Raw genomic sequence first — 25,199 nt, forward strand, 5'->3', positions numbered from 1 at the left:
GGCTGATCAAACTTTCTGATGTTATGAAACTGAGGGCAATAGAAAATGCATTAGGTTAAAAAAAAGGCAATATGCTGAGATTGCTACCATCCAAAGTAATAGCAGGAAATAATTTGAAGTAGCCTGTTGTGTAGAGAATGGAGGGGCTGGGAAGCTCAAGTTTCCAGTCCAAAAAAGATTACTTACTGGGGACGGGGCAAGTCAATTAGTGGAAGTGAGATTCTGGTTGGTGGATTTGAGTGGACACTTCTAAAAACATTTATGGTAGACTTTCTGAGCACAAGGAAAGATAACAGAATTCTGTTTTTAAAATGTAGCGAATGAACTCAAAGGGTAAATATGAGTGAAATACAAGAGACTTTTGTGTTGGATAGAAGATTAAAGTAGATGGTCCAACTCCCTTTTCTAATAAAACACTGTGAGTCCATGAAATCATAATAATTCTGCCTTTTCCCTCAAGCAATATGATATGCTTAGAATTGGATGCCAATGAGAGTTGATCCTGAGACCCCAGCTGGCCATACAGTTGTGCAATCAAGTTTTAAGTGTTCTTGAAGGATCCAGCCAACCTGGACTGCCCATTTACTTGTTTATGAAGATACACTTTTGAAACCAAAATTTGTAGTAGGCAGAAATCATTTCAAGTCATGTGGCTTTCCAACAGTGTGTCATTATAAAATAGACCGAAATTGTAATAGTCCAGAAGGGAAAAGTCAGCAGAATTTATTATCCTTATAAAACACATTCTTTGATCTTTTCTTCTATTCTATTACATACATTGTTTCTTGGGGTATGTATTAGTAAATGGGGTCAAAATAATGTCATGATCACTCATTTTTTTATATTGGCATTAGAGAGTCACAGAGTCAATTATCCTTCCTAGTTTCTTTTTTAGAATAGTTACTATTTAAGGAATTTAATATTTTATTGTTGGAAGTCATTTGGAGTTCTCCAGTACATGGTGGTATTTTCTCTCTGATCTTTATAAGTAATAACTTTATGACAATGCACTGTGCTAAAAAATAACTGAAATGGAAATCTGTTTTTTTCCTTTATAACAACATCAAACTATTAATTATTTGGTGAATGATGGCTCTTTCTCTGGAATGTAAATTCCATGAGATACTTACATCATATCCAGCTTGTTCAGTATCCATTTCTGTCATCTAATCGTTACTCAAAGATATTGACTCAAATGAATAAATATAACAAGTAAATAATTACCTGATTCCTCCAACATGCCTATTATCTCCATAGAGAACAGCACATGTGCAGTGTTTGGGGGCAGTTTTTAACAATTTTTTGCTTGCCTGTTTTGCAAATCGCAGAAAGAAATACATTCCTGTCCTCCTGTCCTGAATCACTGCAAAGATTCTACTTCTTTCTTTCAAAATACTTTCTTTATTATCCACTATATCAAACCAGGGAAAATTTCAGTGGTGTGAGAACAACTCATCTCTCAAACGTTTCTTCAAAAACATCAAAACTACTTCCAAGTCCCAGATGCCAAGGGGGATAGGAAGATCAGTTGTTCATCTACTCTGGTTTCCCAAGTTGAATACCAATGCATCATATATGATTGTCTTCACAACATGTAGGCAAATATGAAAGATCTCCTTCTTCTTAGATACCTTTGGATATCCTTTTAGGATACGGCCCTCTTATGTACATTTGGATGTCTTTTCAGGCAACATTCCAGGATAAATGTGTCAGGAGAGGGTATACTTCTTGGGATTTAGGCAATGGGGAGAGGAGGAATAGCATTGAATATTAATCTGCTCAGTCTTGCAATTTTATTTTCAGAAAATAGATAATCTCCGTTTTAACTCAGATTAGACCTAATAATGAAATTAGCTTACTTGCTATTGTCTACATGTTCCATAAGCAGATTCCGTAAATGCCCCTCACCCCTCACTTGATCTTTCACAGGCATTAATTAGTAATATTTCTCATTCCACATATTTTGCATATGTAGAAACATCTGGATTTAAAAGACCTCCTTAAAGCAGTCTATTGAAGCAAGCTAAATCTCTTTTTCTCTAGATGAAATACTATTTTACTGATTCAAGGTAGCCACAGATTCACTAAGTCAAAATTTTAGTCCTCTTTTCTCTGGAAGAAGCATATCTGATGAGTGGGTAGATGAAAATAAATTTTTCTTTTACTCTGTCCTAACACTTATGAAATCACTTCAGTCTATGGGTCTGTTTCTTTAGAATTTCAGCCAAGAGGAGCCACTAGAGACCCAAGAATGTGCTAGTACAAAGCAAACTTCACCTGCTCTGCTACAATACATATTTCAAGAAATCTTAGACAAGAAATTAGATTCTTATTGATGCCTCTGCAAAACTTTTAGGGATTGTTGGTAATTAGAGCAATTCTCCTTTATCAGGAGGATCGAATATGAATTTGCAGGATTGTTCTAGAAGTGAATTTCTAATATGCAGCCCACTTATCTCTTGCTGCTCCCTCTGCTGGATGACTAAAAGTTTAATATGACAGAGAGATGCAAGTCAAAAATTGCAGTAAATGTAAGTCACTTACTAGATTGCAGAAGTTTTCAAGAATAATGAGGAATCATGGGAATATGTGGCATCATGTTACATAATAATTTAGTTAAAGTTGTTTAAAAGTTGTTTAAATCTCCCAAGATAGTGAAAATATTGAAGAAGTAAAGACCATCTTAATAGCCAAACAACACTGCTGGATTTATATTGGAATTTTGACATTTAATTGAAAGTTTGATAGGAAGAAGTAAGATTTTTGGTTTCTACTGATGCAGTTACTTAAACTTCTCATCTTAACAGAACACCAGGTAATCGCAATTATGTAACATTTATTAAATATATAAGGCAACATATGTGTTTTTTGAGCAACAATGTACAAGGTAGAAGAATTGGATCAAAATCATACAGAGTCAGCTGGGAAACTACTAACAAAATAACTTGCTTTCAGAGCTTCTAAAACAAAAACATAGCAGACAAAAACATAGACAAAACAGAACAGGGTAAAGATGTATCTCAGTGGAAGAGCAGTCTCCTTGCATGTGTCAGGCCCTGGGTTCGATTTACAGGACACCCCCCACACACACACAAATTAATATATATATATATATATTCTAAGAAAGTCATTTAAAATTATTTGTAAAAATACCAAATAATTTTATGCACTTGGGAAAAGAGACCTGGAAAAATTAAATGTCAACATATGAGTAACTCAGACCAAGAAAGATGTGACATGTGAAGTTATTTGAAGCAGAAGTATGTTGAGTTCTTTAATTATCCTGGTACTTTTCTTTTTCCTTCCTTCCTTCCTTCCTTCCTTCCTTCCTTCCTTCCTTCCTTCCTTCCTTCCTTCCTTCCTTCCTTCCTTCCTTCCTTCCTTCCTTCCTTCCTTCCTTTCCTTCCTCTCCTTCCTCTCCTTCCCTTCCTTCCCTTCCTTCCCTTCCTTCCCTCCCTCCCTCCCTCCCTCCCTCCCTCCCTCCCTCCCTCCTTCCCTCCCTTCTTTCTTTCTTTCTTTCTTTCTTTCTTTCTTTCTTTCTTTCTTTCTTTCTTTCTTTCTTTCTTTCTTTCTTTCTTTCTTTCTTTCTTTCTTTCTTTCTTTCTTTCTTTCTTTCCTTTCTTCCTCTCTTTCCTTGTGCTGGAGGTTGATATCAAGGCCTCATGCATGCCAGGCAAGTGCTCTATCCTGATTCACATCTCCCCATATCTCTGCTAGTGCTCTGGAAAGTGGGAATCCCTTGCTTTTTTCTTGTTGTACACAGAGATAAAACACACACACATTTTTTCCTCCTTTATTTCACCTTTTCCATCATATTTCTTTTGTGTTTATAGACATAAAGAAGATGTTCTTGGGGCTGGAGTGATAGCACAGTGGGGAGGGCGTTTGCAGCCAAACCAGGTTTGATTCCCAGCATCCCATATGGTCTTCCGAGCACTGCCAGGAGTAATTCCTGAGTCCATGAGCAGGAGTAACCCCTGTGCATCGCCGAGTGTGACCCAAAAAGAAAAAAAAAGAAGCAAATGTGCCAATTGGTATAGTAGTGTAATGTAAGATTTATAATTCAATGGCTCTTTTAAGTAAACATATTAAAAAAATTGCTGGTAAAAGTATAGAATAATATCTGGAGATCATTACTTTGGATGATGGCCCAATTCTAAACCTTACTGACAAGAGCAGGCACATATGAATAGCTAAACTAATCATTTCCCTTTGCATCCATCTGTGAAAAAATTTCAAGAACATGTATTACGAGATCGTTGCTTTACTAGGCACGGAGAGTACACAGAAATGTCTAAGCCTCCCATGACAGTATCTCTATTTCAGAGATTCTACTCCATTGTTGAACGTCTACAATCTTTAGGACATTCCTTCTTAGATTAAATCTCAGTTTGACATAGGACCTTCTAATTTGGAAGTAGTTTTTATTGGTCAAATATTGCCTACAAGAGCAGCTCAGGACAGCTTTTAACTATGTGATACTAGTTTGGGCCTTTTTCTCATCTCTAAGGCTCTTTTAACTTAAAAAATATATATAACTTGAAGTACTGTCTGCCCTCTTAAAGGCAGTGACCTAGATTTGCTCCGGTTTGTCAGTTCCATTTTAAAATGTGATTCACTTGTAACCAGTGCAGCGGAGACTACAATTTCTCCTGACTTGGATGCCAAGCACTACTAATAAAATTAGTACTAATATTTTTATTAATGTCATGACTTTAGCTCTTTTTATAGTTAACTATAGCTCTCAATTAAAAAAATATTGAATAACAGTGAGATACAGTTACAAGGTTGTTCGTGATTGGATTTCAGTTTTCAGTTATGTAATGTTCGGACACCCATCCTTTCACCCGTGTACATTTCCCACCACTGATGTCCCCAGTGTTACCAGTTTTCCTCCTGTTCTCCTCCTCTCCTCCTCTGTACCAGGTACTTTTCTTCTGTGTCTCTTTCTCTCTCTGTCTCTCTCTCTCTGTCTCTAAACTGTGATCTTACCATTGTGTGGGTCAAGATCACGATCACGATATCCCATTAATCACCGATTTCTCGAGCAGGCTCAGTAACATCTCATTTCGTCCTTTCCCTGAGATCTTAGAAGTCTATCTCGACTCTGCCCTCCCAATGATGTCGCACTGGGGGCTCTTTCAGGGTCAGGGGAATGAGATCCAGCTTGTTACTGGCTTTAGCATATGAATACACCATGGGAAGCTTGCAAGGCTGTCCCATGTGGGCAGGAAACTCTCAGAGGATTGCCAGTTTCTCCCAGAGGGAGAAGTAGGCTAAAGATGTCATTTCTGAGAGCTTGCTTTTAAGTCTCTCTCTGGATGTTGGCCGTTGATGGGATTACACACACCTGGGTTCCTCTGCTGGTACCTTCATGCGTGAGGCCTGTCCAAACGTGTGGAGAGGGGCCTCCAGCATGACTGCGACTAGGTTCTGATGGTCTTCGGCCAGAGTGGGGAGGGAAGCTGGAGCCCATCCCCTCCGAGGGGCCCCAGGGAAGACAGCCAGGCATGCGGGCAAGAGACTCTGCCATCATGTGGGTAACCATACAATATATTATTTAACCTAAGTATTTTTAACCTAAATAAAATATTTAATCTAAATAAATATAGTCACTATATTTATCTATGTCAAATATTGCCCTATATATTTTTTATTTATAGCATCATATATTGGGGCTGGAGCAATAGCACAGCTGTAGGGTATTCGCCTTTCACGCGGCCGACCTGTGTTCGATTCCTCCGTCCCTCTCGGAGAGCCCGGCAAGCTACCGAGAGTATCGCGCCTGCACAGCAGAGCCTGGCAAGCTTCCCGTGTTGTATTGGATATGCCAAAAACAGTAACAATAAGTCTCTCAATGAGAGACATTACTGGTGCCCGCTCGAACAAATCAATGAGCAACGGGATGACAGTGACAGTGACAGCATCATATATAAAGATTTTGGTTTTGGGGGGGACCACATCTACCCAGTAGTGCTCAGAGCTTGTTCCTGGTTCTGAGTGCACTCAGAGGTCACTCCTGGTGGCCTTGGGGATTCATATGGGGTGCTGGGGTTGGAACCCTGGTCAGCTGTGTTCGAGACAAGTGCTCTACCTGCTGTGCTTTTGCTGTCCCTCTGTTGAGAATAATTTTTAACCTTGCTTCATTTTTTAACTATTTATTACACACATCTAAAGTGCTCATCAGTCATTTGGCAATGTAGAGTCGTATACAAAATAAGTCACCATCTCTCTTATTATCTCATACTACATTTTGGGAAAATGATGTCCATTTCCATCATGTACAACACTGAAATCTATAGCTGAGTTATGTGTACGTGGCAATAATATAAAAGAAAGAGAAGATTTAAATAAAAACCATTTTATATTGATTTTTCACTGATGACTAGTTTGTATATATAGTTTTTTATATTTTAAGATGATTTTTATAGAAAATACTCCTTAATTTACAGATGAGTCAGAGAATCAGAGTATATAAGTATCCCAGCAAATAAGAAATAACGTTTCCATTTTAAAAGGAAATCCAAGACTCAGTGATCTGGTCTTGAGATATTTCTGATCAAACATTTATTTTCAAAGATCCGCCCCCTACACCCCCCAGGAATGCCAGGAATAGTGCTCCCAGAGATTTATGGTTGTATTGCACTTGTACCCAGTGCTCTAATTCCTTTGAGTTTGCTGGTATGGATTAAATCAGAGCACCTTATCCCTGTATATTAAGCTGACTTTGGTCTGTAATACTACTTCTAAGTTTGTAGTCTATGAAAAGAACTTCCTCATGCTCCTATTCGCCATTTACTGTGTCTGTTAGTGTTACAGTGTCCGTAGCAGTTGGCATTTCCTTTCACTATTCTTTCTCTAATCTGAAAGTGTGCTTTAAACTAGTTTTCATCTTCAATTCTATCTTCAACTCCAAGACTTTTCCCACTTCTCTTCTACAATATCTGACAACAAAATCTGGGAAGAATAGTAGAGTTAATAAAGAAATGAAGCAAAATCCTTGGACCTGTCACCACTAATTGCTTTCAATTTTGGCTTGTCTTTATGAAATTTGTTTCTTTATTCCCTCTTTGAAAACAAACCTGGGTTATTGAAAGTCCAGGGTGGAATTTCTGCTGAAGAAAAATATTTAGAGTCCCTTGAAGTGTGTCCAAGTTCTCAAGTCTTGTTGTAAGTAGGGAAAACCACTTGTCCGAAAAAAGAGAATTTTTGCCCCCACTTAAAGATTTTTCTTTTTTGGGTCATGCACACTAATGAGCAGCTTTCATTAGAGTTGTAAGGACAAAGAGTGACAAGTTAAAAGGTTCGATTCTTTTGCACTATGTTGAGTAAGTTAATGGGAAAATAAATTAATAGTTCTTTTAACCTATAATCAAAACCTCTTATAGGAAAGTTCATATAACTAAAGTGATCGAGGGGTAACTTCATATAAATAAGTTCACACAAGTCTTTCTTTTAGAAATTTGCACATTATTCTGATTCATACTGTTGGAAAAATCAAGATCTTTTTTCATTATCTTTTCATCTTATCCACAATTATTATAATGCACAAATATTGAATATGCATAAAACATTTCAAACTATTCCTGTTATAGATCTCTATTAAAGAAAGCAGCCATCAATTTTGTGTTTCAGCATTAATGTACTTCAAAAATGAACACAGTAATAATCTAAAAGCCTGAACACCCCCCATCACTTCAATATCTAAAATCCCAAACTTTTATAAATGCATTTATAAGAGTTGACCAGTTTTACAACATAGTTTATTCTATGAATCTAAATGCTGTGGGAACAGTGAGATTTATAAATTTAATAATATTTTGTGAAGAACGAAGTAATTGTAGAAATGTATATAGGTGGTTTTGGAGCAAATGGGCATTTAAATCTGGAGAAAAAGCAAATTCAAAAGTAAAATATAATGTAGATATGCTGGAGGTAATGAATAGTTAGTTGGTTGAAGCAAGTGTTAGATGTGTACTGAAATAAAGAGAATAGTAAAGTAGAAAATAGGGGATAATGACGGAGCTTAGAGAGGATTAAGTCTGGGCTTCACCGCACATGGTCTTTAATTCATCCTATCTGCTCATTAGTTACTAGGTAGCAGAAATGAGACAGGCATTGAGAGCACAGAAATATAGAAGATACAGTTCCTGCTACCACTATCAGTTGGCAGTGAGATGAGAAATAAAGTGTATAAAATTCTGTAATCTAAATAAAGTTGGTGTGTAGAGCATGAAAGTGTGAGACATTTTAGATATGTAAGTCATTAAAGAGGCAGAATGGGAGTCAATCATTATGGGAGACTGTAGAGATAATAGGAAGGAGGGAAAGATGAAGAGTATTGTTGATAGAAAAGTGAGTTTGTTTTAAATGTTGAATTTCAGATCCTTCTAAAAAACTGGGCACAAATGTCTAACAAGGAACCAGGTAGATAGTACAGTGGATAGGGCATTTACCTTGCATGTGAGTGACCTGGGTTTAATCTCCTGAGCAACATCATTAGTGATCCCTGAGCTCAGAACCAGGAGTAAGCCCTGAGCATTGCCAACTATGGCCCCCCTCAAAACAAAACAAAACGAAACAAAAGTGTAGCAAGTTAAAAAATTAGTCCATGACCAATATTAAAATGTTGAAATGTTGAAACAAGAGATTAAGACAAGTAAATTCTCCAAATAACTCATAGATCTAGGAAGAATTATCAAGGAAAAAATTATAGGTGAGTGGAGCTGGAACAATAGTACAGCAGGCAGGGCACTTGCTTTACACATGATCAACCCTGTTTCAATCCCCAGCACTCTGTCTGGTCTTCAGTGACTGCCAGAAATGACCCCTGAGCACCACTGGGTGTGGCCCTAAAATGGAAGGAAGGAAGGGAGGAAGAAGGAAGGAAGGAAGGAAGGAAGGAAGGAAGGAAGGAAGGAAGGAAGGAAGGAAGGAAGGAAGGAAGGAAGGGAGGGAGGGAGGAAGGGAGGAAGGGAGGGAGGGAGGGAGGGAGGGAGGGAGGGAGGAAGGGAGGGAGGAAGGAAGGAAGGAGGGAGGGAGGGAGGGAGGGAGGGAGGAAGGGAGGGAGGAAGGAAGGAAGGAGGGAGGGAGGGAGGGAAGGAAGGAAGGAAGGAAGGAAGGAAGGAAGGAAGGAAGGAAGGAAGGAAGGAAGGAAGGAAGGAAGGAAGGAAGGAAGGAAGGAAGGAAGGAAGGAAGGAAGGAAGGAGAGACTAACACCCAAGAGTAGTAGAGATAAGGACCAGGAGGTCTGCTCCACGGCTTGGAAACCGGCCTCACATGCTGGAGGAAAAGGCAGCCCAGACAGAGAAGGGAACACCAAGTAAAGGATGTTGGGAGGACCCATTCGGGTTGAAAGATGCGTGCCAAAAGTAGATTATAGACCAAACATGATGGCCGCTCAATACCTCTATTGCAAACCACAACACCCAAAAAGAGAGAGGGAACAAAAGAGAATGACCCGCTACAGAGGTGGGGCAAGGTGGAAGGGACGGGGTGAGGTATGGGTACTCGATCATTGTATGACTGAAACACAAGCACGAAAATTTGTAAGCCTGTAACTGTACCTCACAGTGATTCACTAATTAATAAAAATAAAAGATAAAATTTAAAAAGCTAAAAAAAAGAAAGAAGGAAGGAATAAAGAAAGAAAGAGGGAGGGAGAAAAAAGGAAGGAAGGAAAGAAAGAGAAAAAGGTAAAAAGGAAGAAAGGAGAGAAAGAAAGTAGGAAGGAAGGAAAAAGAAAGAAAGAAAAAAGAAAGACAGTAAAAAAGAAAGGAAGAAAGGAGGAAGGAAGGAAGGAGAGAAAGAAAGTAGGAAGGAAGGAAAGAGAGAAAGAAAATAGAAAAGAAAGGAAGAAAGAAAGAAGGAAAGAAAGAAAGAAAAAAAGAAAGAAAGAAAAAAGAAAGAAAGAAAGAAAGAAAGAAAGAAAGAAAGAAAGAAAGAAAGAAAGAAAGAAAGAAAGAAAGAAAGAAAGAAAGAAAGAAAGGGAGAAAAGGAGGAAGGGCAGATGGAAGGAGGAAGAAAATATAGAAAAAAATACATTTTCTTCAGCAGTTCATGTACTAAAATTGGAGTTACATGAATATTAGAAGGCTCCATATAAAAGGGTAACACAAATTAAAGAAGCATTTCATAATTTTGATAGTCAAGAGCTGGAAACAATCGAAGGGGGACAGGAACTTATGAGCGGATAATGGGAGATGTAGACATTAAATGCGATTCTATTTAGCTATAAAATGATGACATTTCTCTATTTGCCCAACAGAGGTGTACTGAAAGGGTATAGTGTTGAGTAAAAATAAGTCAAAATAATCCAGGACCACACTCGCTTGTGTTCAGGGGCTACTGCTCAGAGACCCACGTGGTACCAGGATCTGACTAGGATTGCTTGTCCTTGGCCCCAGAAATCTCCCCACTTAGGAATCAAAAAAGAGGCATGAGCCAAAAATACAGGGTTAAGTCTATCAGAGAAGGTTGGTATAAAGGCCGAAGGACCTGTATACCTTTGTATACCTAATAAAATGTAGGCATCAAGGCAAGAAAGAATTTCAAGAAAGATGAGGGGTTGAATAAGACGGAAATATTTTCAAACTTCATGTGCCATTTGCATCAAAATCAGTTTAAACATGGATCATAAAAATACGTATTTGAGCTGGGGAGGCTTTGATAGTCAAGAGCTGGAAATAATCCTTCAAAATCCCTATAATAAATCTGTTTCCCTTTAATAGTTGATAGAGCATAATCCTAGCCCCATATATATTATATATATATATATATATTGCTTTTTGGTTCACACCTGGTGATGTATAGGGGTTACTCCTGGCTCTGCATTCAGGAATCACCCCTGGTGGTGCTCAGGGGACCATATGGGATGCTGAGAATCAAACCCGGGTCTGCAGCGTGCAAGGCAAACACCCTACCTGCTGTGCTATTGCTCCATCCCCCTAGCCCCATATTTTCACTCTGCTGAACAAGAAAGATTCCCCTGCATAATGAAGAGCACTCTATATACTTGAGCTTCCTTGATCTTCTCAACAATTCTCTGAAGTAGGTACAAGGTATACATGGTTTCTATTTAGCACAAAAAGCAAGGCACAGAAAGACTATGTACCTTGCTAAAATGTTTATGAGATACTAAAGGTTTTGATCTTCATATCTACTTGCTACTCTTATTCTATAAATGGTTTCTACAGTCATAACTCTCGTGTAAGAGGGAAACTTCCATTTTCTGCTCTTCATCAGGACTTGTAATGATCCAAGCTATTTGCCTTCCTTCCTTTCCCACCATTGAAATGAAGATACTGGATACAATTCGCAAAAGATGGCTCAGTCCTCTGAGCCATCATAAGCTTTTGGTTATGGGATACCTACTTTCTTAGAGTGCCAACATTTTTTATAAGTAAAAGAATTCTTCCTGAATGCACTAAGTACATTAGAACTTATATTGTTACAGAGAACTGAATCAGACAGAACCTTAATAGATTCTTTCATGCTTCATAAAGTGCATTTCAGAGTTTTTGGCTTTGTTGTTTTAGATTCCAGGGATTGAGAATGGATGGGAAATGGCACTTTATGCTGCATAAAAAGGCAAGCCAAGAAACAAATAGGGGCATCTGGAGCGTTTGGAAATATAAGCAGATTTTTCAGCCAAAATCTGACATAAAACAGTAAGTTCTTCTTATAGATTATGACCTCTATTGGAACAGAGACCGCCCAGTTAGAATTTTGCTTAATTTTCCCCTGTTCTAATCATAGTAACCCCCAGGGATGACTATGTCTGGGTGATACTGAGAAATTTTGTGAACCCTTTTCGCACAATGAACAGTTCCTTGGTCCCCTTAGTAAAATGATCCAACTTTGGGCCAGAGAAATAGTTCAGTAGTGATTTTGCCTTGCACATGTTTGACTCGGGTTCTAGTCCTAGAACCCCATATAGTACCCTGAGCCTGCCGGAGTAATCTCTGAGTGCAGAACGAGGACTAAGCCTTAAGCACTGCTGGGTATAGCCCCAAAACAAAACAAACAACAATAATAACAACAAAAAAACTGTACAACCTCAAGACAAACAGCTTGCTCAACGGGCCCTGCCTGTAAACTGATTCTCCCCAAGTCAGCATTCACTCATATCACAGGTTAAATCAGACAAGGTCTCCTGGACTATCAGAAACACTACAGTATTAATGATGAGTCCATCTGTGACCATGGATTTAGTCTAATTCATCATGCATTCTACATATGTATTACTGATATGATCCTCATGTGATTTTAATAACCATATAATAATATGGGTATGGTAGATCGTATTAATTTGTTCATCCTATCAGTTGAGCATAGAGTCATGCACGGAGAAAAAAATGGTGGATAGCTAAATGTCCAGAACAGGTTGCGAATAAATATCTGAGAAATAATTGCTGATAAGGGTAAGAATAATATGCTTCCCCTATTTGACCATTTTTAAATTAGCATGTTTTTTATTGACATGTGTGTTAAATTTTTAATGGAAATGTAAGTTTAAAAAGTCAATATTATGATACTTTATATGGTATTTTGTTTGAGTTGGTCTTATAGTTTCACTGTAAAGAGGAAAATCCTTTTCAAATGGCTGGGGAGATAGTTCAAGAACCAGGGGCGTGAGGTCTTTGCACGAGCAAGGAGCAAAGTTTGACTTCTGGCACTGCACAGCCCCCTGGCACTCATGTAGCCCCAAGTACTACTGGGTCTAAGCAGTACTATGTTCCCGGGATTTGTTATTGAAACAATTGACCAGTTAGCCAAGTATCTATCAAGTATCACTAGACCTGGTCTCTGGGCCCTTGAGCAGTTTTTGGTAGGTCTTTCCACACTAAAACAGGGGGTACTGGAGATGCAGCTCAGAGGTAGAATACATGGACCACATCTGTGGCACTCTGCTGGATTCCTAGAACTGCCTGAAAACAAAGTAAGCAAAAACATAAACAACTAGTTGCATGAGTTTGGATTCCCTGTTTTTTCTTCCAGGGGGCACAGCCAGCGGTGCTCAGGGGTTATGCCTGATTCTGCACTCAGGAATCACTCCTGGTGGGTGTGGGGACCATATGGGGTGCTGGGGATCGAATCTCAGTTTAGCCCTGTGCAAAGCAAGTGCCCTACCCACTCTACTATTTCTCTGGCTTTTGAGTACGGATGATCATTTAGTTATTCTAAAGACTTAGAATGACTCATGCACTATTTTTAAAAAGTTTTATTTTGGTCACTGTGGTTTACAAAATTGTTTTTGCCAGGATTTGATACATACATAAATCATTCCAGCACCACATAGGACATCAGTGTCTTCTACCATCCATCATTGTCCCCGTGTCCCCACCCCACCTGCCATGGATAAGTCATCTCTGTCTAGAAGGGCTCATTACAGTTGTCATAGGATACAGAGGGATCAGCACACAGCGTGTCTCAGCCAACTGGCTAAGCTTCATATAGTGGGTACTTGAATAGTCTCCTCACATGAAAATGTAGTTTTGTAGCTCAGTCTTTGAATACTGGGATAGATGTTTTGGAATTTAGATTTTCATATGAAAAGCATAAGGTATTTAGAAAAAGAGTGGGGAAGCTCCCTACACAGGTGAGTTAAAATAAGACTGCATGGCGATAATATAGCGATCATATAAACAAACAAATACAGTGTTTGTATAAACAAAATGTTTGTTGTAGAATAACATAGCCATAGGTAGTTTAGGTTTATTGGGTTACTCCCATTACAGTGCTCCAATTCCTCTTTGTTTATTTGTAGCTTCTTTCTTAGTGTTCTGTTGACTTGTAAATATTGTTTTTCTCTTCTCCTTGAGTCCTTTGCATAGTTTATTCAGAGCTATGTCCTTTTTGTATGGACACAGGAAGACTTAGCAAATGCTATGCTTTTGTAACCTGGGAGTCATTTGACTCTACATGGTATTTTCCTCTTGGGCATCTGTTCTCTTGACCTAAGCCTCAGCTGCCCTTACTTCCTAGCGCTACCCCCAAAAGCAGGGTCCCGACGAGGGACAGGATGGACCCAGGGCAAGCGGTGAGTTGTGTGCTACCCTGGCATCGAGATGGGCCTGGCCAAAGTGCCTAAGGCTTAACTATAAGTGAAGAGCTTGGTCATGGACAAATGCTGTCATGATCCAAACAGTGATAACTAGATTCGGACCCTGCTAGGGTGAGGAATGATTAATCTGGCCTGAGTGCTATAGTTGAGTCTGGCAAGATGTTCCCAGGAGAGCTGCCTTGCAAGCCTCAATGTATCTCTTGCTATGTCCATACAAAAATAACTAGGATTAAGATGTTAATGAGTCTTTGGACTAAGGAAAGGAGAAAAACACCTTAAGAGTCAGGAAGGGCTTTGGAATGCCCAGTCCTCAGGAAGGGCTTTATTACGATGATTTTGCTACCTGGCTGTGTGTAGCCTAGGGGCAAGGGGGAGAAAGAAAGAGGGAGGAGAGAGACAGGAGAGGCCAGAGGGGCTGCAGTAGATCCAGAGAGAGGACAGAGCTGGGAGTGCGGGAGATAAGAAAGATGGAAGATTGAATAAACGGTAACTAATCAGCAACCAGCTTGGTCCTCGTTCTCCCTTCGCCTGTCCATGGCCAACGGCCGTCCCCATCCAGCCCACACACTGCGGTTCCAGAGCACCGGACACGGGCGGTGAGACAGAGCTGCCCAGAGAGCCCTCGAGTGCACATGCCTGTCGGGGAGCCTTAGATTTTTACAGTTTGTATCCAAAAAACAATGAGAAAACAAAATAGAACATAATTTAGTGATCAAAAAACACTTTTGATTTTTCCCATTTTGACAGGAATCCCACAGAATTGAGTCGTGGAATGAAGAAGAGTTTTTAGTTAGAAGGGAAAGACTGTAGGGACAAGAGAGAGTAGAGGTGTTGAACATAAAGATAATTTATATACTTAAAGGACAAGGAGCAAGATAGTGGGGCTCATTTTATAGGGTTGGATGAGAGATGAGACCAAATAATCAGAGCCTTACACACCTCACTAAAGGTCCCACTGGGATCTCTACACTGGGGCATTTTTAAGTGGGTAGAGGATGTAGTCCAATAAATTTCTCTAAATGCTAGTTCAAGTGTAGAAGCTGGATGATCAATGAATAGAACTTGGTGATCATAATAATGATCGTTACAGATTATTGTTGTGAAGAGCAAACAGGAAAGTTAGCAGATAGTGGATATGGATACAGGCCAAATTATAGTAACATGCAGCTAAGGCATCTGTTGTAACCTGGGTTTGATCTGTGGTACCCCATGTAGTTTCCAAACCCCAGCTACAGTCAGGTGTGGCCCAAAAACAAAAAGAAAAAAAGAGAAAACCTTGTCTGAAAGTCCTGAATATAATTAAGCTTGACATGCTTACATCAATTTTCCAATGGGCCACTTGTCTGATTATCCACACTTTTATTATCCCTACCATGTGGATGAAACATGAAACTATCATGCTAAAAGAAGGAAATCAAGCACAAAAGCTACATATTGTATAATGTATATAATATATTGTATTATATAAAATATTTAGATACGTAAATCCCTGGAGCTAGAAAGCAGATTAGTGATCCCTGGAGCTATGAGGATATATAGTGTGGGGACTATGAGGAGAGAGGGAGGGATGAGAAGTGACTGCATAAGTATTATTATATCTCCTGAAGAGAAGCTGAGAAGAGTATAAAACTGGACAGATGTGATGGGGGCCACATGCCAGTAACACAATAGCCAGGGTGGTAAATGTCAGTTGTTTCATGCAGTTGGGGTGAGAGACTCACATGAAGTTAGTAGTAAAATAGGGAGTCTCTTTGAAGAGAGCTGTAGTACTAAGAAATGTTTGAAGGAATAAGATATATTTCAAAGAGTTAAATATATTCTTTATATAGTAGAATATATAACTGACATATTCTATTGCATGAGGACAAAGGCCCGATTCAGGTCACTTATAGGCAGAAATGGTGCCCCGACAAGACTGGAAGATACAAACTACCAGAGTTAAGAGTCCTCCTGACAGCTCTCTAGCATCAATCTTAAACTCAAACTGTGGCTTGAGAAAACAAACGAACAAAAATCCAAACCCTATATGATCAGCTTCCAAAGCAGCTTACAGCACTGCATTCTGGGTTGGCCTGCATTTCTGCTCAGAGTGCATATTTTTCTCTAATTACTTTATGTGTATAAGATATATCACACATATATCACTGTATCACTGTCATTCCATTGCTAATTGATTTGCTCGAGCGGACACCAGTGACGTCTCCAGGTGAGACTTGTTGTTACTGTTTTTGGCATATTGAATATGCCACGGGTAACATGCCAGGCTATGCCGTGCGGGTGGGATACTCTCGGTAGCTTGCTTGGCTCCAAGAGGGATGGAAGAATCGAACCCAGGTTGGCTGTGTGCAAGGCAAACGCCCTACCCATTGTGCTATCGCTCCAGCCCCACACATATATATGTATATATATAAATATATAACTTTATATATATTTCAAATGCCTCATAATGATCTACAAAGTGCAGTATAATCTGTCCCACTTTACCTCTTCTGAATTTCCTGCATCTTTCTAGTTCACCCACATTTCTTTTCTTGTCACTTCTTAAATTTGCTTAAGATACTTTATTCAGAGTTTCCTTTGCCACCTTCTTCCTGCCCCCAGTATTAATCTGATTCAGATATTGTTTTAACTCCTCAAAATATTTACCCAAGTATCCTCTCATTGAGGTCTCCTCTGGCCATTTGAAATATATCTTCTAGCATTTTTCTTCCTTCTCCCTCAATTTTCTCCCTTATTCTTATAGCTATTCTGTTTAATTTATTCTAGCTATTCTCCCCCTACAATATTGTAAGTAATATCAAAGAGGTCGTTTATTTTATATTTCCAAATAGTATTAGAATGGTGATTAATATACAGTCATTTTAAAAAAGAGAAAAGGACAGAAGAAAACAACAAATGACAATAAAATATTCCTTGTCAAGAAGTAAAATTTCTGGCCATGAACAAATAAAAATAGTGTTATAAAGGGAATTTAGCAGTCATATAGTCTGGTAACAACTTCCTCATTATGACTTTCTTTAGATCTTATTTATTCCATGCACAAATCCTATTCCAAAATTTAGTTTTCAACTACTCACAAGTCAAGGTATATTCCCATCTCATAAAAATGCTGAAATAACAAAATATAATGTGACAGTACCTGGCAAGAAGGAGGTATGATTCCAATCCCCTCTCCAAAGCAAAGTAATTTTGGTAACACTTGGGTGTGGGTAAAATTAAGTTAATGCCTGCAAAATGTAAACCTAAAGCTTATGCATCATATAACTACAGAGAATATATTTTGAAAGAAAAATTGGGATACAAGGAGCTGTTCCCAGGTGCAAAAAGTGCTGGGAGTATTTAGTGAAGATGATGATGACATTTGAATTTTAGTACTATTTCAAGAGTAAAATATTTAAAAGACAGTTGTACCACGAAAATTCAGGGCATATTTATTTACATATTTGCATTACAAGAGAACAATATTTATATGATGATTTAAACATCACATATGCCTGCTTTTTGTAAGCTTAATGAAAGAATTTGTTTTGAACATTCTTGGAACACTAAATGTTGTTAAAGATTTATATAGAAATAGAGCAAAGTAAGGCATCTGAGATCTAAATGGAATGCCTCAAAGCAAATGTTTTCTATTCTTTGCCAATGGAGTTGAGTCTCCCAAGACACGACTGAAGCCAATATCACAGAGTGTTTTGCCTCTTTTCAGTGTATTTTAGGGCTTTAGGTCTAACATCCAAGCCTTTAAATGATCTTGAATTAACTTCTGTGTCTGGTATGAAATAGTGAAACAACTTTATTCTTTTGCATGTGGCTCTGTAGTTTGCCCGGCATCATTTGTTAAAGAGATGTTCCTTAATTTATATTCTTGGCCCTTGTCTCATAAATTATTTGTCCTTGCATGTAAGGATTTATTTCTGGGCTCTCAATTCTGTTCTGTTGGTCTCTGTGTTTACTCTGACTGCAAAATCACATTGTTTTGATTACTATCACTTTGTAATATAGTTTGGGGGATACAATGATGTCCATATTTTCTCTCAGGACTGGTTTGGCTGCTTGGGAAATTTTGTGGTTCCATAAATATTTCATTAATGTCTGTGCTATTTCCTTGTACAGTGCCATTTGAATTTTGATAGGGATTGTATTGATTCTCTTTCATTCTTGGGCAGAATAATCAGTTTAACAGTGTTAATTTTTCCAAACCCATAAGCATGGAATATTTTTCCATTTATTTGTGCTCATCTTCTATTTCTTTTAACAAGGACTAAAGTTTTCCATGCACAAGTCTTTCACTGCTTTGTTAAATTGATTTCTATGTGCTTAATTCTTTTTCAAGTACTTGTAAATTAGATTTTTGTCTCGATTTCTTTCTATTTTGGCTTTTTTAATATGGAGAAATACATCAGATGTTTTGGTATTGGTTAAATTGCTTGCCACTTTAGGATTTTCTATGTATTAATGTTTTTTAAGATTTTATGTGTATTATTCTGTTATCTGTAAATAAATTACCACTGTCACTGTCACTGTCATCCTGTTGCTCACTGATTTGCTCGAGCGGACATCAGTAACATCTCTCATTGTGAGACTTATTTGTTACTGCTTTTGGCATATCCAATACACCATGGGTAGCTTGCCAGGCTCTGCCATGCGGGTACGATACTCTCAGTAGCTTGCCTGGCTCTCCAAGAGGGGCGGAGAAAGCGAACACCCTACCGCTGTGCTATCACTCCAGCCCGCAAATAAATTATATCAAATAAATTGTATAGTTTCTCTCCATAACAAAGAAACTCATTAAAACAAATAGATATCCTACTGTACAGAAGAAAAAATCAATACATATACATGTGACAAAGTTAGTATCCAAGTTATATAAAGAATTCAGATTCAACAGAGAAGAGGCCAGGCAGTCTGGTGAGCAACGCGGCCGGAGAAATGCTCTGGTCCTGAAACTGGGCCAGCAACACCGGGGATCCAGACGGAGGAGGTACAGCAGGCACACCTTCTCCAGATGGAGCCCTGACGACACTGAGCAGCAACTAACACGGCTCCGGGTTGCGGGACTGGAACACATCCGAACCGCGGGGGGGCACTGGAGTGGGGTGGCGCGAGCCCAAACTCCAAATGGCCCCGACCGCCGGAAGTCACGCCCTCGACCCACCCTCGGTGCCATCTTGCCACATTCAACAGAGAAGAGGCCAGGCAGTCTGGTGAGCAACGCGGCCGGAGAAATGCTCCGGTCCTGAAACCGGGCCAGCAACACCGGGGATCCAGATGGAGGAGGTACAGCAGGTACACCTTCTCCAGATGGAACCCTGGCGACACTGAGCAGCAACTAACACGGCTCTGGGTTGCGGGACTGGAACACATCCGAACCGCGCGGCTGCTAATGCGGCCGCGCAACCTTTTCTAAAAACTGAAAACATACAATCTTTTAATGGAAAACCAACTATCAAATGCTTCCTTAGTAGGGCTGTCTTTCTCGGGGGAAAACTCCAACAACAATAGTGAGTTTGGCTTTGCAATATGGAACGTAATCAAGGTAAAGAGAAAATGAAGTGAAATTCATCAGTTATACAGTTGGGGGTGGGGGCGTGGGCGCGGGTATACTGAGGATTTTGGTGGTGGAATATGGGCACTGGTGAAGGGATGGTGTTTGAATATTGTATAACGGAGACATAAACCTGAAAACTTTGTAACTTTCCACATGGTGATAAAATAAAAATTAAAAAAAAAAAGAATTCAAATACCTCAACAATAACTGTGATCAACACATTAGATGGAGCAGAGAGATAGTACAGGATTTACAGTGTTTGCTTTGCATCCCACCCATGTGGTTCCTGGCAACACCTATGGGGCCTTGATTACTGCCTGGGGTCACTCCAGAGCACAGAACTAGAAATGACCCTTGAGCAGCCCCCTCCATGTGGCCCCAAATCCTCCCATGCCACAATGAGAAAAGTTATGCAACCACTTCCTCAAGGGAGAAAGACAAATGGCTGAAAAGTAATAAAACAATGCTCACTTTCACTTGTCAGAAAAATATCAACAATGACTTTGATATATCACCTCACATGTGTAAAAATGGCCAGAAACAAGTGCTGGAAGGGGTGTAGAGAAAAAACCCTCATTTAAACTTGGTGAGAACTGTCAATTGCTCCAGACTGTCTGAAAAACAGTATGATTTTTCAATAAAATCTAAATCCAAATTCAAAAAGTTGAACCAACATATATAATCCAGGAATTCTACTCCAAAGAGAACACTACTCTTATTTGAAGAACACCAGAATTCTAATTTGAAAAGATATATGCACAACTATGTTTACTGCAATGCTATTAATAACAGCAAAGATATAGAAACAATCCAAGTGTCAGCAGATGTATGAAGAATATATAAGACAGTAGATTAGTATACTCAGTCACTAGAAAAAATGAAATCTTGCCTTTGCTAGAATACAGATGGAACTGGAGGGACTCAAATCAAGTTTAAAAAGTGTCTAAAGGAAAAAAAAATACCTGGTAATCCCAGTCATGTGTAGTATGTCAAGAAACAAAATAAAGGTCCAGAACTAAAGTACAGTGGGTAGGGTGGTTTCCTTGTACGAGGCCAACCTAGGTTTAATCCTTGGCATCTGATATGGTCTGCTGAATCCACTAGGAGTGCTCCCTGAGCACAAAGCCAGGAGTAAGCCCTCAGCACAGCTGGGAGTGGTCCAAAGACAGAAAAACAAAAGATGATGTCCATGGAAAGCAAACCCTTCTTAGGCTCTGATCACAGAACTGAGGTTAGAAGAGTGGCAGGTAGTGGACTAAAAGGGTCCAATCATAGTGAAGGGATGGCAGCACTTTGGTGAGGAATGTGATGTGGTAATAGAATACTCTCAAAATATGCAAACACAATGCTGTTTCATAAACCAATGTTGCCCCAGTAAAAATTAAGCATAAAATTTTTAACATTGAGCAAAAATGCATAATGTTCCTATTTAAATCTCCATCAACTATTTTTAGTTGTACAACTACCAAATATTTGTGAGATACTAGTGTATACTCATAATGAAAGGCAAAGAAATCATGAAGAGCACTGACATGCTTCAGTGAAAATGGCTAGGGTTATGTTTAAATGACTGAGCATAAAATGTAAAACCGTAAATACATTGCTTGCTCTTCAAGTCTGCGTTGTCCTTTGAACACATATCCTGCTTGCTTGTCTCTTGTTTCATCACTTGCCTATTTCCCAAGCTGGACATTTGTTAAGCATGTACTCCAAGCACTGTACAATCACCCAGGCCCTTCTCATATTTCTTTAATTTTATTTATCGGTCATACCCCTTGATGCTCTGGGGCAGCTCCCAATGAGGTACTGAGAGTTGTTCCTGGTGGTGCTTGGGGACCACACTTGGGGAACCAGGTAGAGCTGGAGATAGATCTAGAGGCTCCCACATTCAAGGCATGTGCTTGAACCCTTTGAACCATCTCCTCGACTCTCATTCATTTCTTAACACGTTATATTTTAGCACCAAAGTAGTTTGGGGGCCTGTATTGCATTCAAAGAAGTCAGAATTCTGTGTGTTAGAGAATTTCATGTCTTGTTTGTGTTGGTGTGTCAAAACAAATGAAAAGTAGCATTATAGGAAAGTATGGAGTATGGGACAGGGCTGGGGTCCCACATAGAATACTGGGGAGAAGTTTGCCCAGTCTCAGGCTCTTGGTTGGGAGATGCTGCTGAACTGTGCCCTAATCTAGATTTTGGAATAGGAAGTAGCTAGAGGAAGAAAGGGAAAAGGGGAATTAGGCAGAAGGGATGAGATGTGGGGTGGGAAGTGGAGGCAGTCGTGAAAGCAGAGAATGTTGAAGAAAGTGCCATAAGTTCTGTTTGGTAAGAGTGGAACATCTCAGTAGGAGCCCTGAGGTTTGAGGATAGATTGTGCCAGGTCTGAATGGATTGTGTTTGTTGTACGAAAGAGTTCCCCTCCCCCTTCCCATCCCAGTGGAGTAAAGGCAGAGGTTTAATTCAGAAGGAGAGTGTATACTTTGCTCTGTAAGGCAGCATAGAGAATGAATTACTACAAAGGTTAGTGTAGAAACAAAACTATTTTAGAGCACACACTTGTGCCGAAATGGTCAGCACCTGTATTTGAAAGTCTCTATGAACCCAGTCCTTGAGAAAAATCTTAAAGTCCAAATTTACCCTTGCTTTTCATCTATAACCATTCTCTTCACTAAGCTGTTCTTTCTTACCTGAACTGGGTTTAACAGGTCTAAGTTGTTTAATTTTTCTTACTGTTCATTCTATTTTTAACTATTCAGAAATTCACTTTCCCTTTGGTCTTGTCTACAAGTGACCCCTTCAAAGCTTTTGGGTTAAATGTCTATCAAAGAACAGATATAAGTTCTCTAATTTAACACCAATAAGGTAATATTTAGTATGCAGTCATGTATTTTTAATTAATATTCTTCCACTTTTTACACGTTAAATTTATGTTTTTTAATATAGAAAATTACTTATACCCACCCCTAAATGCTTAAGACCCTCCACCTATGTCTCCTCTAATCTACCTCTTCTCCCCCGACCCTCCCCCCACTATTTGACAATCTGAGTTTTGTAATCCAAGGCCATGGGTAAAGATCTGTCATCATTCAATACTGTCTAGTGCCTTGTTTGCAGAGAAACACTATTTTATGAAATTTCATCTCTCGGAACCTCTATCATGCCTATTTCCTAAAGGGGTCCTGAATATGCACCACCGGCCGGGAGCTCCAATTTGAGAAAACAATTCAGGGTTTTCATTCGAAATTGCCCTCATTCAGAGTCTGACATCGCTACTTCAAAAAGAGACCCTGATTAAAAATTTTTTTTTGTTACCTGATGAATTAATAAATCTGCTAAGGCAATTTCCTGTTCTACAGGCTCCAAAGGAGAAAAACATACACCCATGGAAGCCATGAAAAGCTGTTTTTTCTTTCCTAACATAAGCTACAAAAGATCAGTTTTCGAGTGGCTATTAGTCTTAAGTTTCTCAAGGGAAACTAAAATTCATCCAGGACTAGAAGTGGACAACATGAAAAAGGGCAGCGCTTCAGAAAGAACGCCTCTCCCTCTCATCTTACGCCAAAGTTTTGCTCCCCTTCCCCGTGCTAGGCAAAACTTGGTACCAGCCATTCCAAGTTGGACAATTAAGTCTCATTATTCATTGCACAGCCCCCTTGCCCCCACACAAACTACACCCATAAACATACACACGTCCCCCCAACCGCCCCCCCCCACCATCTCCATCCCCATCACCACACTCTTACAGCCTGTTGAGGCCCTTTTTTGCACCCTCTCGTCCACCTTTCCCGCAGCCCCTGGCCTCCTACCCACACCTCGCAGGTACTCACAGAGTCTGCGTGCCGGGCGGTAGTTTGGGGATGCTGTGTACCTCCTTGCAGGTGACTCTGAAGTCATCCTCCTGGTGGCACTCACAGGACGTGGACGCGCACACCTTTCCTGCCAGGAGCCCCGGCTGGGCGAGGGTCAGCGCGAGCTGCAGCAGGGGGAGCGGCCTCATTTTGCACAGGTTCCACCCGTCTCTTGCTCTGTCCAGCTCTCTCGCCTCATCCTCTGCCTTCTGCGCCTCCCAGCTGAAGGAGGGTGGGAGGCACGATGGGGGGGGAGAGGAGGGGGTGTGACTTCAGCACCACCCGGGAGGCTGGGGAGGGGCAAGCGGAGGCTCTCGAGTGTTCGGTTTCCCTGGGCAACTCGACCCAAACACGCCTCTTGGCTTCTCTTTCTGGACCCGGAGCCACGTGGCCCGCCCCGTCTGTGCCCCGGCCCCTAACCTGGGTCTGGTTCGTCCCATCCGCTTCCCAGCCCGCCCGGGATCGCTCCTCCCTTGCCTCTCCCTGAATTGCAGTGTCGACTTCGCCTCTGAGCCTGGCCTCCGATGCCCAAAAGCCCCCTTCCCCCAGGGGCCGGTGAGAGCATCCCCCTTGAAGAACTGGGACCCGCTGCTGCAAACCTGCCCTCTGCATCCAGAAAAAAAAGTTCCCGCGCAGTGGACGGTCCCGGAATCCGGCAGAAAATTTCTGCCCCTCCAGGCTCCAGACGCCCGTGCAGGGGGAGTCGGAGGTGCCCGAGATGCCCGAGATGCCCGGCCCGCCGGGGCGCGATACTCCCCCCGCCTGAGCCTTCCTGCGCCCCCCAACTAGAGCGCAGCGGGGATCGCCGCGCCCGTGGCCACCGACGAGCGCCCAAAGGAGACGCCTGGCGGCGCGGGGCTCGCACTGCAGCCAGCGAGGAGGCCACGCTGGTCAGCAGCGGGGCTGTGGGGCCATCTGCTGTGCAGAAACGGCAAGGCACAACGGGTTCGGGCACCCTGCAGGAGCTCTGCCCACCGGGGCACACGGATTTGAAGCTAGCTTGGAAGTTCTGGGCTGCCCTGGCATTGCACCGCGCCATCCTCTGCCCCCCTGACCATGAGCAGGAAAAGAACACCGAGGTAGCACGGGGGTCGCTGCTCGCCATCCTTCCCAGGTAGCCCACAAAGGCGTCTGAAAGTAGAAGTCTGATCGTGTCCGTTTCCTCTAACAGTTTCCTCGGCTGTGGGGTAAAGGGTTGCCCCTCACATCCTGTATGGCTCTGTTTATATGAACTTCTGGGACACGCAGGGAAGGCTATGTTGATGACAGTTAAAATAGTGATCAGGAAGATGAAAGCCCCTTGCCTGATTAGCCTGAGAGGTAAGCGGATGTATATGCACATCTGCCCTCATTCCCTAAGGTTAACGCACTTAAAATATGCATACCTCAGCGTTTTTATTAGCTTGATTCATAGCCACTATGAGCTTGAAGCAAAGCAGATGCCTTTCCACTTATTGGATGGATAAATGGCCACACGGGCTCATGATGGAAAACCATTCCACAATTTAAACAAAGGAGACTAAGGCCAGAGATATAATATAGGGGCTAGGGAGCTTGCCTTGCCCCAGAATACCAGGGCGTCCTCCAGTCCCTACCAGGAGTGATCCCAGAGCACAGAGCCAGGAGTAAGCCCTGAGCACAGCCAGGTGTGGTCCCACAAGAAAGAGAGACAGAGAGTGAGTGGAAAGAGAGTACTGGGTGAAGACTTCCTTTGCATGTAGCCAATCCAGGTTTACATATG

General features: G+C 40.8%; 1 protein-coding gene across 1 annotated transcript in view; it reads right to left on the reverse strand.

Moving 5' to 3' along the window:
* The window catches only part of TSHR (thyroid stimulating hormone receptor), a 124,500-nt gene extending 100,893 nt beyond the window's left edge, over positions 1-23,607 (reverse strand). Inside the window, exon 1 of the mRNA XM_004610238.2 lies at positions 23,438-23,607. Coding sequence (XP_004610295.2) covers positions 23,438-23,607 — 170 coding nt within the window. The remainder of the gene's footprint in view (positions 1-23,437) is intronic.
* Between the last annotated feature and the right edge of the window lie 1,592 nt (positions 23,608-25,199).

Source organism: Sorex araneus, chromosome 3 (assembly GCF_027595985.1).
Source record: "Sorex araneus isolate mSorAra2 chromosome 3, mSorAra2.pri, whole genome shotgun sequence".
Taxonomy (NCBI): Eukaryota; Metazoa; Chordata; class Mammalia; order Eulipotyphla; family Soricidae; genus Sorex; species Sorex araneus.